This window comes from Bos grunniens, chromosome X (assembly GCF_055505025.1).
Source record: "Bos grunniens cultivar Pamir isolate PY7600 chromosome X, Bosgru_T2T1.0, whole genome shotgun sequence".
Classification (NCBI taxonomy): Eukaryota; Metazoa; Chordata; class Mammalia; order Artiodactyla; family Bovidae; genus Bos; species Bos grunniens.
Window position 1 is genome coordinate 34,486,710 of NC_141194.1, and position 17,529 is coordinate 34,504,238.

The window sequence follows — 17,529 nt, forward strand, 5'->3', positions numbered from 1 at the left end:
CAGAGATTGTGTTCAGAGATATTATGAATGAGTAATACTGAGATTCTCTTGGACAAAGAGACCATGAATGTCCACTATGTTCACTAAGAAGCATTTCTCTCAGATATATATATATATATATATATATATATATATATATATATATATATATAAAGTAATACTACATTGGCATTTCTTCTCTCTATATCTGGTTATATACTTGACCACCTCACTCCAGCTTGTTCTGACCTTGATGCGGTAAAAAGTGGAGGCCATGAATCTATTGCAGAAAAGAGAGTGGGGCACAGGAAGATGGTCACATCCTAGGTCACGTCCGAGTCCCTGAGATGGCTGCAGAGTGTGGGTTCTTAGCTTCGTGCAGGAAAGAATTCAAGAGCAAGCCATAGTGAAGAGAAAGAAGGTCTATTCAGGGAAGAAACACACTCCATAGACAGAGTGTGGGCCATCTTGGAAGGCAAGAGAGGCCCCAGGGTATGGGGTTGTCAGTTTTTATAAGGGTGAGTTATTTCATAGGCTAATGAGTGGAACAAGTGTTCCAGCTATTTTGGAGAAGGGATGGGGATTTCCAGGAATGAACCACTGCCTACTTTTGACCTTTATGGTTGTGGTACCCGGCTCTTGGATCTAGTTGGTTCTAATCAGCTTATGTCATGTCCTCGGGCTATGCCATTCTTTTCAAGGTTGTTCATTGCCCTCTTCCCTTCCTATCTCATACCTTACATATCCATTATCCATGTACTAATATTCTTGTGCTGCCTCTTTAAACTGATTCAGAAGCAAGTCCATCTGGTATACTTATTCAGAATAAATAATTATTGCCTGAAGTTTTAAATGTAAAGGAGAGATATATCAGAAAGATCCAGGTATAACACATGAAACCTAAGGATATGCAATACAGACAGACCTCCCTAGTGATACAAACAAGCTATTGGAATGGTATTAGTAAGTGAGTCACATCATAGCAGCCCCAGTTTGTTAGTTCCTTATGTCTCTGTCCGAAGTTGGGCTTTATTGATGTTTTTCATCATTTATTGATGCATACTTTACTGTCTCGTAACTCCCAAATTTACCTAACTAAATCAGTTCAGTTCAGTCTCTCAGTCATTTCTGACTCTTTGTGACCCCATGAATTGCAGCATGCCAGGCCTCCCTGTCCATCACCAACTCCCAGAGTTCACCCAAACTCATGTGCATGGAGTTGGTGATGCCATCCAGCCATCTCATCCTCTGTCATCCCCTTCCCCTCCTGCCCGCAATCCCTCTCAGCATCAGGGTCTTTTCCAATGAGTCAGCTCTTTGCATGAAGTGGCCAGAGTATTAGAGTTGCAGCCTAACTGAATAGTTGATACCAAAATAGATTCTCCCATCACAACCCCAAATTTCTAGGAAACAATCTGATGGTTTTTCCCAAGGTCAGTTCCCTGCTCTTTATCCAATGTTGGAGTCCTGCAGGAGAATGAATATGGATGCTGAGAACTTAGATCTAGAATCCAGTGACATTTACCTTTTGAAAACTATGATGCACTACAAACACAGATTGGTAAGGAGAGACTTACTGGCATGAATGAGGCACATATGTCTATATAAACCCTTTCTTGGAATCTGAAAAATACTATTACCTGGACAGCTTATACATGGGGTGGGGATGCCCTCATCTATGTGTTACATACATGTCAGAAGTTTCTGTGTCAGTAGTAGGGGCTGAGAATCATTCACCAGCCTCTGTTAGTATCTCCCCTGTACGCCCCCAGGGCTTCCCAGGTGGTGCCGTGGTAAAGAATCTGCCTGCCATTGCAGGAGACAAAGGAGACAGAGGTTTGATTCCTGGATTGGGAAGATCCTCTGGAGGAGGAAGTGGCAACCCACTCCAATATTCTTGTCTGGAGAATCCCATGGACAGAGGAGCCTGGTGGGTTACAGTCCATAGGGCTGCAAAGAGTCCAACACAACTGAGCACATTGCCTGTACTCCCTCAACAGTCAACGTCCAGTACCTGACAGCCCTGCCGCACTGCAGACTTCTACCTAAAAGGCTTTCTTTCACACAACTGTAAGTTCCTGCACCTAGAAAGTTAATGCTACGAGGATACAGCCCTAAGCAATGACAATGAGAACTAGAGGATAAATATCACACTAATTGCTAACCTATCTAAGCATTAAAATTCAGCCTTACCCACAGTCACATTAGATTATTGTCTAATGTCTTACTTCAGGTTAATTAATGAAGAGCTTTTTATAATAGAGAACAAATGTCTCCCTGTAGATGTAATTTCAAATAGGGCCCTCAGTTTAAAAACTCTACATACCACAATATTTTAAGTCTCCACAACAGAGTTTTACTTAGGAACATGTTAGTTTAATAGCAAAGATTCAGCAATTTGATATTCAGTGAGGATATGTTAACCCTGGCAGAAAAGGGCATAGTAAATTACTTAACTAATCCTAAAATGTGGAGATCAAGTCTCTTCTCAGTGATAGCTGATAAAGAGGAAACAATCCCAATATCCTTAACCAGTTGATGGAGTTGGAAATTTTTACACAACTCTTTAAATGTTAAGCATATCCTAAAACAGAGCAAAAATTAATTTAGTGACTGATTGTCATCTATAGGTGTAAAATTCTAGAAACCTCATAGCCATTTTCATTTGAAAGTGGTTGGATTTCCTTTATCAATTAATTTGGCAAAACTCTAATAGAATGTGTAGTTAAAAATTAACCCAGAAACACTGATACAGATTCTGTCATTGATGGATCCCCTTTTGCACTACAATATTGTCAATGAAAGATTTAAGAAAAAAAAAAAGAACCTTAGATAAGATAAACATCTTCATAGGCCAGAGGCAAAACAGAAAGCTGGAATTGTACATGAGGCTGAAGATCCATATTCCAAAGCAAGCGGTGGGAGGTGTAAGTTCACCTCCTTTGGGAGTAGAAGGACTAGAGGTCTTGCTTTTGAAATGGAAAAACAGCCAGCTTCACTGCATAAATCCAGGGGCTATCACTCATAAAAGTAAGGTGAAAAGAAATACTGACAACTGCTGCCTGGGGCTACAACTTACACAGAGCTGCCAGGCAATGTAACCCTGAGGATATGGACATGACCTCAGGACAGAGCTGCCTGGGGCTCACTAACCATTTCAGTATATTCTTCATACCCCTACTAGGGAGGAGCCCCAAGCCTTCATTATGAAAGCTGTTTCTCAACTAATGCCCCAGGACATTCATGGAAGTAGCCTCACAGCTTCCTGCCAGAGAGGAAGCAACCTAGAGAGAGAAAACAAAGAAAAAGGAAAAAAAAAAGTTTCCTTTAGATAAACCTGTGATCTGAAACTCTAAAATGCTTGAGGAATTCTAATGTTAAGGCAGAGCCAAAAAAAAAATAAATAAACCTTGGAACAGGAGTTATTTTCTGATGATACATATGTTCTGAAATAGTTGTGTGTGTGTGTGTGTTAGTCACTCAGTCGTGTCTGACTCTTTGTGACCTCTTGGACTCCTCTGTCCAGGCCAGGCTCTGCCAGGCTCCTCTGTCCATGGGATTCTGCAGGCAAGAATACTGGAGTGGGTTGCCATTTCCTTCTCTATGGAATCTTCCCAACCCAAGGATAGAACCTGGGTCTCCTGCATTGTAGGCAGATTCTTTACCATCTGAGCTATAAGGGAAGCCCATGAAATAGTTAGATAAATGTTCGAAATAAGCATGGTTAGAATACTCAAAGGTGTGAGGACCTAACATTTATAAAAAGAACAAGAAAATACTAAACACAAAGTTACATGCATAAAATAAGATGGGTAGAAAAAAGAATTCAGTTGAAATATGGAAACAAAAATATAAAAAATAGAAATAGAATTAATAGATAAGATAAACTCTAAACAGAACACCACTGAAAAGATTAATCCTGACTGATAGCACTTAACACTTCACCTACCACATAGTAAAAAAATAAAAGAGATAAAGTACATGCAAGAGCAGTTAATATACCCACAAGATCTATTGAGTTCTTTTACACTTAAACTTCACTAATGTCTTTGAAAACATGTCCTAGCATATAGACAATACAGGTACTGGCATGAAAAGAATATTTGATATTCGCTGAGAATTTTCTGACACTGAAGAGAGACAAAAGTATTCAAATTATCAGTGCACTTTGTGTAGCAAGCAGAACAGTAACCATATAATAATAATAGCATAATGGATCCATAGTCAGGCACATAATAGAGCAGTTTCAAGAAATGAAGAATAAAAGAAAAAATGTAAAAGCTAGAATAAAGAAAAATCAGTTTATCTAAATGGCAAAGGCAACTTGACAGTTTATTTCTCATTAACAACAAGAGAGGACAGAAAAAAATGGAATAATAGTTTCAAAGTGCTGAGAGAAAACATAATTATGAACCCAGAGTTCTACACCCAACAAAATGTAATTCAAAAGTAAGGGCAAAATGAAGATCTTTTTAGAAATAGAAAGACTGAATGATGTTGCCACAAGCAAACCTTTATAACATTGACTTTGGTTAGAAGGAACACCTAAATAAATGCCATTTTTGTCTTACTGCAAATAAATTTCAGTAAGGTACTTACAAGGAGATTAGATAGGTCTCAAAACTTTGCCCTAGGCTCCTTGTAATGCCCTATTAACTCTTTTCTTCCCAGGGGGAGAGAGGGTAGGGATAATATTCCACATTGTCCAGTCTGTTCAGTATCTATGCCTTGCTCTGGTGGGCTTAGTGGGGACAGGGCCCCTGACTGGAGTACCCTTACCTCAGGAGCAGGATCTAGATATTTCTCATACATTTCTTCTCAGTTTTTTCTCAGTCTACAACACCACCTCCTCTTCTCTCTGCTCACTGCTGTTTAACTGTCTGTTTTTCAGGGTGGTATTCACGCCCCTTTTCTCTTTTTCAGTATTTTGTACTAATATGTGAACCTTAAAGTCACCTGGACGGAGAAGGCAATGGCACCCCACTCCAATACTCTTGCCTGGAAAATCCTATGGATGGAGGAGCCTGGTAGGCTGCAGTCCATGGGGTCGCTAAGAGTTGGACACAACTGAGCGACTTCACTTTCACTTTTTACTTTCATGCATTGGAGAAGGAAATGGCAACCCACTCCAGTGTTCTTGCCTGGAGAATCCCAGGGATGGCAGAGCCTGGTGGGCTGCCGTCTATGGGGTCGCACAAAGTCAGACACAACTGAAGTGACTTAGCAGCAAAGTCACCTGGAAAACTTGTTAAAATATAGATTTTTAAATCTAGCCCCAAATATACTGAATCAGAATGGAAAGAATGAACTGCATTTTTAGCAATCAACTCAGATAGTTCTGATGCATACTAGAGATTAAGAACCACCACTTTAAAACATGATTTATGTACTAAGTATTATGATGTATAATTTTGTTTTTGACTCGTAACAGTTTACCAATAAGTCACAAAATTTATATCAGAATCAAAGCCATGTTCTAAGATCCACCTGCTAACTAGCTGTTTCAATATAAATGTCCCATATTTACCCACCTTCTGTTCAGTTTTTTTCACGTAGTCACTGAGCTAAGAATGTGAATTACCTTAAGCTCCTTTATTCCCACTTAACATTTGTTCCCATGTTTTCTGTCAGTCCCCAACCCATTTATCCTGAGCTCCAACCATTGCTTTATTGGTTCCTAGACATGCCAGTCTTGAGAGTTTACAGTCTGTTCTGTACATAGAAGACTCCAAATCCAATAATATTCTTTTTAAAAATGACGTTTTCCTTGAAGTCTTTTCTCATTCCCCAATCGGGTCCCCACATCTGTGTTTCCACCCCAAGGTCTCAATCACAGCACTTTCCATATGATCTGGAAACTACCTGCTTATCCCTGTCTTCCATACGAGTCAGGGAGCACTTGCAGAATAGGTCTCATCTGGGCTCTTTTTTTTTAATTTTTATTTTTTATGTTTTAATATCTCAAGGATCTATACAAACCCTAGCTTGGAGCAGTACTTAATATTTGTTTTGTTTTTAAAATAGATTCTGTAATCTTGCTCATAGGTATAAACATATGAGCAAATTGATAGATATTTGAAAAAAGTTCTAGTCAAGGCTATGGTTTTTCCAGTGGTCATGTATGGATGTGAGAGTTGGACTATAAAGAAAGCTGAGCGCCGAAGAATTGATGCTTTTGAACTGTGGTGTTGGAGAAGACTCTTGAGAGTCCCTTGGACTGCAAGGAGATCCAACCAGTCAGTCCTGAATATTCATTGGAAGGACTGATGCTGAAGCTGAAACTCCAATACTTTGGCCACCTGATGTGAAGAACTGACTCATTTAAAAAGACCCTGATGCTTGGAAAGATTGAAGGCAGGAGGAGAAGGAGACAAGAGGATGAGATGGTTGGATGGCATCACGGACTCAACGGACATGAGTTTGAGTAAACTCCGGGAGTTGGTGATGGACAGGGAGGCCTGGTGTGCTGCCGTCCATGGGGTTGCAAAGAGTTGGACATGACTGAACAGGTGAACTGAACTGAACTAAACTGACCAAAGTTCATATAATTTACAGTCAAATTCTAAATTAGCATATGTATTTTTTTAAAGGATAGTGTAAGGTTCGTGTGGAACTTTCAGATTCCCAGAAAATTATCTTCTTTTCTGCAGGAAATTCACATAGTAATGAACAAATTAGTGACCCTCAAATAAGAAACTCTAGGTAAAACCTTTTATTGCCTTTGCAGATTCCCTTTTTTAGTATGAAGCTACAAACATCAACACAGTACAGTGTGTTCCTTGTCCTCTAAAGATCAGGAAGGAGTTTGTGGACCAGGGTAGACCTTTTCCTGTTCACTCCCCCTACTCCCCATGTAGCTGCTCTAGTCTCTGAATTGATTTGATGTCCTTTGATTTTAAGAGCCATTGATATTTACAAGGGTTGGACAAATAGTGAGAAGTATACAAAGCAACAATTTTCTCTCCCTGAATCATTTCCTAACACCAGTGGATACTTAAAATAAAACAAAGGACTGGTCATGCTTGAAAAGTCTTTTAAGGTTTTACTGATTGCATGTTGCTCTGTAGGTTATCATGGGAACTAGGACCATAGCTATATAAAGAAAGACTTATATAGCTTGTCACTTTCCATATATTGGTCATATTCACAATTCTTCTTTATAAAAAATGTATTCACATTCTTCTTTTTAAAGAATGTTTCTATAGGACATTTTAAAAAGTAAAACTGCCAAGGGAATGTTGAAAATTCCTAACCTAGTTCAAGTCCCTTACAGTATTAAAATAATCCACAAATGATGGGTGAGCAAAGAGCATTTAACACGATGACCTCGACTCTTTATGTCTTCTTGACACCTGAGGATTAGGATATTTCTTGCTATCTGGCCACACTGAGGACAATTTCAGATATTCAGATAAATATGAAATTTATAAACTAGGTAAACTATGAAGCCCAAATATCCTAAAACAAATAAAGACTGAGAGTCATTTGCTATATGGTCCTGATAATGAATGACTTCCCTGGTGGCTCAGATGGTAAAGCATCTGCCTATGATGCAGGAGACCCAGGTTCGATTCCTGGGTGGGGAACATCCCCTGAAGAAGGAAATGGCAACCCACTCCAGTACTCTTGCCTGGAAAATCCCATGGATGGAGGATCCTGGTGGGCTATAGTCCATGGGGTCGCAAAAAGTTGGACACAACTCAGTGACTTCCCTTCCCTAATAATGAATAGGGCTTCGGGAGATCATTTGCCAATAAATATTAAGTAGAATGGCTTGTACTTCAGGTGCCTGCCATGGAGAGACAAATCTAGAATCATCTTCCAAGTCTCAGAGAAGTTCTCAAGAAGTTTTTAAGATTGTGGTATTGATTTACTTCTCTCACTTACTGCCAGATGCTACTTACACTGACATTGGCCAAATATCCCCACATCAGTCATCTCAATGGACTCTTCTGGGACTCACAAATGACCCTTGCATGTTACCTTTTAGAAAACAGCAAAGAAGTAAAACATACGAAATATTTATATATAGTATTGAGAGAATCATTTCCTAGGCAGGTTGATAAGAAGTCTAGGGGTCCCCAAGGAGAGAAGAGGGCTCTGGAATTCTCAAGGAGGAAGAAAAGACAAACTTTTTCCTTCTCTACATTCCTTAGGATTATAGAACAATAATGTATCCTGCCTGAGGACAGTCTCTGGATTAAACCTTCTGGCTAATTCTTTTATCTTAAAATTTAAATTATGGGAGTAGGTCTGGTGAGGTCTTTACAACCTCCAGACATTCTTTGGATTTATTGGAGAGTATATAATTTCATTGCTAACACTAACAAGGGGGTACTCTTTCTGCCCCCTTTTGATGCCTATGTTAGAAGCTTTCTCTATCTCCTTTATACTTTAATAAAACTTTATTACACAAAAGCTCTGAGCAATCAAGCCTCGTCTCTGGCCCCAGATTGAATTCTTCTCCTCCAGGTGCCAAGAATCCCGGTGTCTTCATGTGATTCAACAACAACCTTTCAGTATATTGAATATATAGCAACAGTGCATGACTGTTTATTCATCTTGTTCATGAATACCTTGAAAATCCTAGGTACCCAAACCACTTTTACAATATAGACATCACAGCCAATTAACCTATCCTAATATCCTATGTTCTCCTCAATGTAACGTGACTGAAAATTGATCCTCTTGTGTCTGTGTAATAATCACTCCCTAGTGTATTCATGGAAGGGTTCATTAGTGTCCAATCAAAAATCAAAGACCACCATTGCTGACAAAACCAAGCAGAATTAACTGCCCCTCCAGGCCAGTGCCTTGAGAGCCAGGAAAGTCACTCAAGAGGTAGGTTCACAAGGTCTCACCAAGTTAAAAGCAAGGCTGGAGATAGCACAGAAAGAGAATTTCCCAAATTTAGATTCTGAAGTTCATGATTTGAATGACTAAGGAGAGGATGATAGAGCCTCTTTGGGATTGATGAGGGCACTGGTGTACATCACAGAAGTGTGGGTCCAGAGAGGATACATTTAGATTAGCAGAGATAATCACTTTCCACGTGCAGGATGGACTGCAAGTTCATGGGCCAGGCCTTTGTTTCAGTTGTCTCTGGGCACCGACACCATACCCTTTGAGTCATGCTGGGCACGTTATGACTGTAAAAAAAAATTTTTTTTTGAGTAAATGAATGCTTGCATACAGGTTATGCAGATGCCACAACTTTGTATCATCCTCAGAAATCTTTGTAGCAATGAATGATCATTTACATGTTGAGCATAGCGCTATGCTTTTCCATGTCTACACTTTATCTCCAGGAGATTTTCTACTTTGCTATGGGTCTTTGCATGGTTTATAACCGATTCTTTGTCTTCAATTTATTTTCACACTCTGTTCTCCCTGGACACATATATAAATCCAGTACAAAAAGGCCTTTTAAATGAAAATGATGTCAAATACTGAGAGAATGTCCCCCGAGGAGATATCTTCTAGTCCACTGGATTAAGGCAGAATTTTGCTCTGGTTTTATCTGTCTCAATTCCCATCTTGTTTCTGTTTTTAGTCAAGGATGTTAAGGCTTCTTCATCTTTCTGTCACATGTTCCATATAGAAAACTAAATTAAATACCCACTATTAATCCTTTTCTCTTGGCAGTTTATCTATTGAAGAGTCATTTAAGCAATCCAATAAATACCTTTAGGGTACAGGGCTAAGTACAGGTCTGACTGATGCTCTTTGACTTAATAAGCACGTTTGATACATCAGTAATTCTTAACTAGGTCTCCAATAATCATATCATCCCTGCATGTGATAAGGAATTAAGATGCCTCCCTCTTCTTAAGGCATCATCTCTCCTAAAGAAGCATGGGTGAGTGGAGAGTAAACCATGGTGTGGTATAAAGGAACATGAAAACTGAGGAGTGATGTCAGAAGGAGAAATAAAATCAACAACCAGGTCTAATATCAAGGTGTCACTTGGAAGAGGCTATGCAGAGGACAGAATAGGTGAGGCCTGACAGCAACAAAAGCATCAGAGAATCCCAACAAGAGGGGCTATTTGCCTTCCTTGCACATGTGAGTGTGGGAATGGCTGGGAGTTGGATAAAGGCAGTCATTCTCAGAGAATTGCTTGAAACCCTGAGGTGGAGCTGTGGACTCATCGCATATTGTGATTGTAGCCCAACCGAGGAAAAGCGAGGGCAGACAAAGAACCAAACTAGGCAGAGCATTGTCCTGAGCTTTATTACGAGGGGTGCTTTTAATAAACATATTTAAATCCATGATAATGTCTTCAAAACTGCTTTTACTGGTCCCAGATGTATAGTAGGTAGAAAAAGCTCTGAACTACTAACAGGGAGACAGATTCTAGTACTGCCTCTCCTACTCACTTAGGGCTTTTGTTGCAAATGTTAAATTCATGTCAAATAAAAAGACAGTCAGTGGATGCTGAGCATAAGGAACAGCAGTGGTTAATGCAGTGGATAAAAGATGATTAAGTTCTTATCTTCTAAGGGCTCCAAAATAAAGTGAGGGAAACATTCAGATCCCCAAGTGATAATGAGGCATAGTGTGACAAGAACTACCATGGTATAAAGCACAGAGAGAAAGAACTCGGAAAGAAAAGAAGTTAATTGAGATGGAAAACATCTGACATCTAAAAAAACTTTCTGCTGAAAGAAGAATTTGAGCCGAGTTTAGAAAGATGGAACATATGTTGCTGGGCAGGTATGAGACTGACGTGTACTTTAAGCAACAGCAGCTGCACCAGCTAAGGTACCTAAGCTCTGGTTTTAAGGCAGATGAGGGCTGAACTGTGTAGAGATAAGACAGTAGACGAAATGGGGGGAAATTTTGTTGAATGCTTTGGATTTCAAGCTGAGGAAGATAATCTACACTGTAAATGATGGGAATTCCTGCATAGGTTTGTGAATACGACCAATATAAAAAAGCAAAACAAAACTGTGAATGCATTGGAAAGTGACAAGCTACAGCGGTCTAGACATGCCATGATGTCTGACCAAGGCAGGTAGAGTGGGCCTAAGAAAGGGATCATTACTCTTGACACTAAAGAGGATAAACAAGATCTAGAGGGGAAAAAAGAGAAAAAGGAACTTTTTGAACCAAGTGTGCAACTTTTAAATCACCTGTGGAGGGCTTGGTTCCATCTCTAGTCTCATGTTCCATCTAGTTCCATCTCAGGCTGGCTTGAAGAAGAGACTGAGGGGCAGGCTTCCTGCTGGAGTGCATTATGCAGTCATCAGGAAGTCCATTTAACGCTCTCATATATTCTTACCTGCCTCTTTCTCCAACTCACCCTCCCTGAGTCATGGAAGTCCCACCTCAATACCTGGGTGCTGCAGGAGTGAAATGGGTTTCTCCAGCAGTGTGCCACATAGTGGGGGAAACTGGGCACCCTCTCACCCCTCACCCCCTCCCCCTATCCCCACCACCAGGAGAAGTCAAGGCAGGACAACTTCAGTCATGCTGAGCAACCTTGGGAGAAGAGGCTGTGTTGTCAATATAACTCTTAACTTGTCTAATGAGTCCAAACTCTTTTTTTTTTTTTTTTGCAGCAACGAAGTACTAGAATCTCTCTTCAGGAAACCAAGACTTCTACAAGGCTCTCTTGTAGTCCATAGCTCCAGATCTTGCCAGACCACAGCCAAGAGAGGCTCAAGCAGGTTCAGGGTTCCTGCTGGTTCCAGTACCTGTGTCAAGGTCTGTCTGCCTATTACCTAACTGCATGGGTGAATGAGACTCCCCTACAGTCTACTCCCCTATGATTCTGGATCTCAGAACTCCCAAGAGGCACTTTTGTTTGTGGAGGGACATCTAGTTTTAGTTGTTAAAAGCAGGGAGAGGGACAAGAAGCTGGATTTTTTTTTCATATTCTTTTTTTTTTTTTAATACCACCATTGATGCTGACATCACTCTGCAGTTCCTATTTAAAATTTTTTGCTGTGGCTTGACCTTGTGAAAGGATTTCAATCTAAAACATATGGGAGATGAATCCACCTGCCAGTGCAGGGAACATGGATTCAATCCCTGTTCAGGAAGATTCCACATGCAGGGATGAGCAGTTGAGCTCAGGAGCCACAACTACTAAGCCCACACTGTAGAGCCCATGCTCCACAAGAGAAGCCACTGCAATGAGAAACCTGCACGCTCCAACAAAGAGTAGCAACTAGAGAAAGCCCTCGCACAGCCAAAAATAAAAAAATAAATTAGATGGGAAAATCCAAACCAGAGATCTCATACATGCACCCTCATAAGAATGGACCTTAGCTGAGAGACTAGCTTCTTGAAAATATATGATTTACTGAAGGCAGACTTACCTCCTGACAGGTGAACCTCCATCATGAATGTCTTGCCATCCTTAAGCCAATGAACTTACAGCTTACTGAACTTCTTGTGTGGACTTCCTGCTTTGTGTGTTCCTTCCCCCCAAATATGGCCCGCCCCAAACTCTCCACAGACTGGTTTGGAACTTGGAACATTGTGCCTTCTAGAATTGTAGTTCTTAGCTGTTCCCGAGTAAAGACAGGTTCAGGTAATTTGAGCTTGTCTCAGTTGTACCTCTTTGTTTAGGTTGACAGTACCTTATATTCCCTTGAACAAGTAAATTTTTAAGCAGTGGCCATGTGATAAAATCAACCCTGAATATTCACTGGAAGGACTGATGCTGAAGCTCCAATACTTTGGCCACCTGATGTGAAGAACTGACTCATTAGAAAAGACCCTGATGCTGAGAAAGATTGATGGCAGGAAGAGAAGGGGACGACAGAGGATGAGATGGTTGGATGGCATCACCAACTCAATGGACATGAGTTTGAGCAAGCTCTGGGACGTGGTGAAGGACAGGGAAGCCTGGCGTGCTGCAGTCCACGGGGTCGCAAAGAGTTGGACATGACTGAGCAACTGAACAACAACAACATGTGACGAAAGTAAAAGCAAATACAGTAAATATCTGGATTTTTGTAGGAAATGCCAGAAAAAAAGGAACATTCTTTTTACGCATTAATCATGATTTTATTTTCAGTATTTTATGATGTTTTGATATTTTCAAAATCTTGCTGGCTGGAGAGTGACACCCCCCCCCACCCCCGCCCGCCGCACACACACAGTTAGCCGTTTCTTGGAGACAGCAAAACTCTCTAGCCAGGAGCATATCTTTCATACACAAAACAACCCTGAGTCTGTAGTTTCAAACACCTCCTTATCTGACTCCCATGTACAAGCCTGTATTTCCTCTGACTTATCCTGGGGTCAGCTACAGATAGCTAGAGACCACCGTATAGCCCATGCTGCTGCTGCTAAGTCACTTCAGTTGTGTCTGACTCTGTGTGACCCCATATACAGCAGCCCACCAAGCTTCCCCGTCCCTGGGATTCTCCAGGCAAGAACACTGGAGCGGGTTGCCATTTCCTTTTCCGATGCATGAAAGTAAAAAGTGAAAGTGAAGTTGCTCAGTCTTGCCCGACTGTTAGCGACCCCATGGACTGCAGCCTACCAGGCTCCTCTGTCCATGGGATTCTCCAGGCAAAAGTACTGGAGTGGGGTGCCATTGCCTTTTCCGCTATAGCCCATATCCTGCCATAATTATTCAAACTAATCAATTTTAAACTATTTTCTCTACTTTTTCTTGCTTTTCCTTCAGAAGCACCATGAAAGGCTCTAGCTTAGAGTTTTCTTTTGTTCCTGTCTTTGCCACCCGACTAAAACCTGGAGCTTCCTTTGTGGCCCTGCCTGGTGTGCAGTGACTCCTCTCTAGGATCTGTGAGTATGATAAACTTTTTTTCTTTCAAGCACGGTTCTAATTTCCTTCTGTGGCCATATTCACTTTTCCATACCTTATCCAACATTTGCATTCTTAGAATGCTTTACCCATCTGCTGCTGCTGCTAAGTCACTTCAGTCGTGTCCAACTCTGTGTGACCCCATGGACTGCAGCCTACCAGGCTTCTCCATCCATGGGATTCTCCAGGCAAGAACACTGGAGTGAGTTGCCATTTCCTTCTCCAATGCATGAAAGTGGAAAGTGAAAGTGAAGTCACTCAGTCGTGTCTGACTCTTAGCGACCCCATGGACTGCAGCCTACTAGGCTCCTCCATCCATGGGATTTTCCATGCAACAGTACTGGAGTGGGGTGCCATTGCCTTCTACTTGAAGCTAAAAGGATGGAACAAGTGTAGTGAAATGCCCCATGAAGGAAGAAACTGGAGCTGCTAGGCAACCGTGTGTAATCTTGAAATGGAGCTTACACAGAGCAAGAGATGAAAAGAGACTTGATCCAAATGACTTTGTTTTTATTCTAAATCTAACCATGGCTGAAGCTGCTTCTTGAGTTTTCAGTGATATGAGCTAAAAATCCATTTTGTTGTTTAATCCAGTCTGAGTTGCGTTCTATTGCCAAGTGCATCACAAGCAAATCCACCTGAGGGAGTGCTGAATGTAATGGATCCTAAATTATTAAATTAGATGAGCTGAGGCCATTAGGAAGTGATATTTTGCTTTAATATTTGGTAATTTTTTAAAATATTAATGAGACAGTAGGTTAATATGTTACCTGTTTTGTTTGGCACTAAGACCATGCCAGCGGGGCTGCAGCATCTGAGGTTTGGAATTAGAAATTCAGGATGCACCTTGGAAAGTGTTGCCTAGATTTTTTTTTTTCCTTAAATTCATTTATTTTTGGCTGTGCTGGTTCTTTGTTGCTGCACGCAGGCTTTCCCTAGTTGAGGCAAGTAGGGGCTACTCTCTAGCTGTGGTACGTGGGCATCTCATTTGACAGAGCACAAGCTCCAGGGCACGCACGCTTAGTGGTTATGCCACACGGGCTTAGTTGCTCCACGGCCTGTGGGGTCTTCCTGGACCAGGGATTGAACAGGTGTCCCCTGAATTGACAGGTGGGTTCCTAACCACTGGACCACCAGGGAAGTCCCTGGGTTTTTTGTTTTTGCTTTTCTTAAATCAATTTCACATGGAATATACAATAAATAGTCAAGCTTTAAATATATATGCATATACATATCAGTGTAAAACTTGAGTTGTCAGCTTTTTGAGTCCAAGACTATTCTCCTGGATATAGCTCACCAAAAATTATGTGAACAAACTCTAGACGAACAGAAACAAAATCACTATCTGCTTCTCTGTTTCCAGTCTTTATTAATGGTACCAGCACTTTACAACTAATCTGGCTCAGAAATGTAGAGACAGGTTGACTGATTGACACCTCATTATATTGCCTCTAATGACCTATGAGATGAAAGCCCTGTCTTTATTCAGTGTCTTTTTCTTACATTGATAATATCCTCATGTCATAGACATATTAAAATTCCCTGATGTACAATTGCTTTAATTGCTTTCTTGTTCAAACATCCTTTAATATCTCCCCACAGTCAAAAACACCAAAAAATCAAATATGTACACTATAGTATTCCAGTTGAACTTTTATATAATATGACTGCATTTGAGCTGAATTGCCTCCTACTATTCTTCCTCACATACACCTGAAGAGAATTATTCACAGTTTGACAGAATCATCCCAGACTTCCCTGCTTATGCATATACTGTTGCTTCTGTCTCAAATGTGTCCCCTTTCATCAGTCTTTTATCCTTCAACGTCTAATTCATGTTTTATCTCCTCTAGGAATCCTATTCCATTTCTATATCAACTATTAATGTCAGTTTGCACTTCTCCCAATGTTGGTTGTCACATATTGATTTTGTAATTAATGTTATTTTGTATTGTATTCCCCAAACTATTATATGGATACCTATAGGATAAGAACTACATGAGCTATGTCTTTAAATATGCTTCCCAACTCCAAGTTAATTCTTTAGAATTTTAGTGAATTGTTTCCACAATATTTTATAGGCATAATAAATAATAAATAATAAAGGCTCTTTACAATTTCATAAATAAATTAGGACTGTAGCATACTCAGTTTAGTGTGTGTGTGTGTGTGTGTTTATATGAATATGTGTATCATAAACTGATTCTGAATGTTAGTTCCAAAAGTGAAGCTACATACAGTGTTTTGAACAGTCGAAATATTACTACATGTATTATTAGTGAGTGTATAGTAAATGCAGTGTTAAAGAAAGTAAAATGATATACAGCAAAGCTTCAAAATTAGAGTACTCAAAGGAGGCTTCATTGCTGAAGTGGAATCAGTAGGCTTTGGATAGGCAGAGGGGAAACTGGAGAAAATATCAGGGAAAGGCATGAGCAAAAGTATAGAGATGAAAATAAATGACGAGGGTGATTTTGAAAAGGAGTAGACAACAGAGACCAAGTGTGAAGGAGGAGGTATGCTAAATAATCTTGATGCATAGCATAAGGTCAGGTTTTAGAGGTCTTTGAAAAATGGTAGATTTGGACTTGATGTAATAATAATTGGTTATGTTTGTAAAATAACTTGTAGTTTACAAGGCACAATAGATTTTTTCATTTAAACTTTAATTTGTGACAGGCATGCTGTATTATAGATGAGGAACTAGAACCAGAGCAGTTAAGAATCTGCTGAAAATCATGCAGCTAATAAAATGCAGGACACCTGACTTACTACTCAGTGTTCTTTTTGTGCCTGCACCATTTGTTTCCTCTGCATTTTTAGGCAAAAGATAGAAAAAATGGTATTTTAGGAAATCTATTATGTCTGCTGCTGCTGCTGCTAAGTCACTTCAGTCGTGTCCGACTCTGTGCGACCCCATAGACGGCAGCCCACCAGGCTCCCCCGTCCCTGGGATTCTCCAGGCAAGAACACTGGAGTGGGTTGCTATTTCCTTCTCCAGTGCATGAAAATGAAAAGTGAAAGTAAAGTCGCTCAGTCGTGTCCGACTCCTAGTGATCCCATGGATATTGTTGTTATTGTTCAGTCACTGTGTCACGTCCAACTGTTTGCGACCCCATGGACTGCAGCATGCCAGGCTTCCCTGTCCTTCACTATCTCCTGGAATTTGCTCAAACTTGTGTCCATTGAGTCAGTGATGCCATGCAACCATCTCACCCTCTGTCGCCCCCTTCTCCTCTTGCCCTCAATCTTTCCCAGCCTCAGGGTCTTTTCCATGCCTGTATTAGAGGTAACTGTGTTGGAAATATCCACTGTACAATAGAGAGTCTGAAGATACTTTCTTTGTCTAAAACAAAATAGAGATTAATGAAGCAGGAGAAAGACAGCAGAAGACAGTAGAAAAGAAAGAAATTGCATAAATGAGATTTTCGTGTTGAGTATCCTTTGAAAACAAACAGTTTCTTGCGATGGCTACCTTAATGATGATAGCAAAAAATGTGATATTTCTCTGCATATCACAGTCAGCATGTGTAGCTACATTTTCTTTCTAGAACAGTGATTAATATCAAAAGAATAAACAGTTCACTGTTAAGAAATCAAATATCAACACTTAGGAGAGGGAGGCATTACAGAAAATCGTTGTCAGATATCAGTGTGAATTCAGTATAGCATTGGTAGAAGAAAATAAAGGAAAATGTTCCTGAAAGGCTTATGAGACTTTTGCTAGGGTAGAATGTGTTTCTCTGTTTTGGAAAAGACAAATG

The 17,529-nt window shown here is 40.3% G+C and overlaps 1 protein-coding gene and 1 non-coding gene across 16 annotated transcripts in view; both read left to right on the plus strand.

The window, feature by feature from the left end:
• The window catches only part of LOC147340106 (uncharacterized), a 281,692-nt gene that overhangs the window by 173,892 nt on the left and 90,271 nt on the right, over positions 1–17,529 (plus strand). For 8 of the 15 annotated variants that reach the window (XR_015158913.1, XR_015158911.1, XR_015158910.1 and 5 more), the window contains 3 exons: positions 11,544–11,688; positions 13,628–13,746; positions 13,845–15,872. Coding sequence is in view for 8 of the 15 variants with exons in the window: in XM_086387615.1 (XP_086243741.1) it covers positions 11,544–11,688; positions 13,628–13,648 (166 nt within the window). In the remaining 7 variants the exon portion in view is untranslated. Of the gene's footprint in view, positions 1–11,543; positions 11,689–13,627; positions 13,747–13,844; positions 15,873–17,529 lie in introns of those variants that run through there. The other 7 variants (XR_015158909.1, XM_086387618.1, XM_086387617.1 and 4 more) reach the window with 2 other exon arrangements.
• On the plus strand, positions 7,494–7,565 carry TRNAH-AUG (transfer RNA histidin (anticodon AUG)). The gene has a single exon. It is a non-coding gene; the product is annotated as a tRNA-His (tRNA).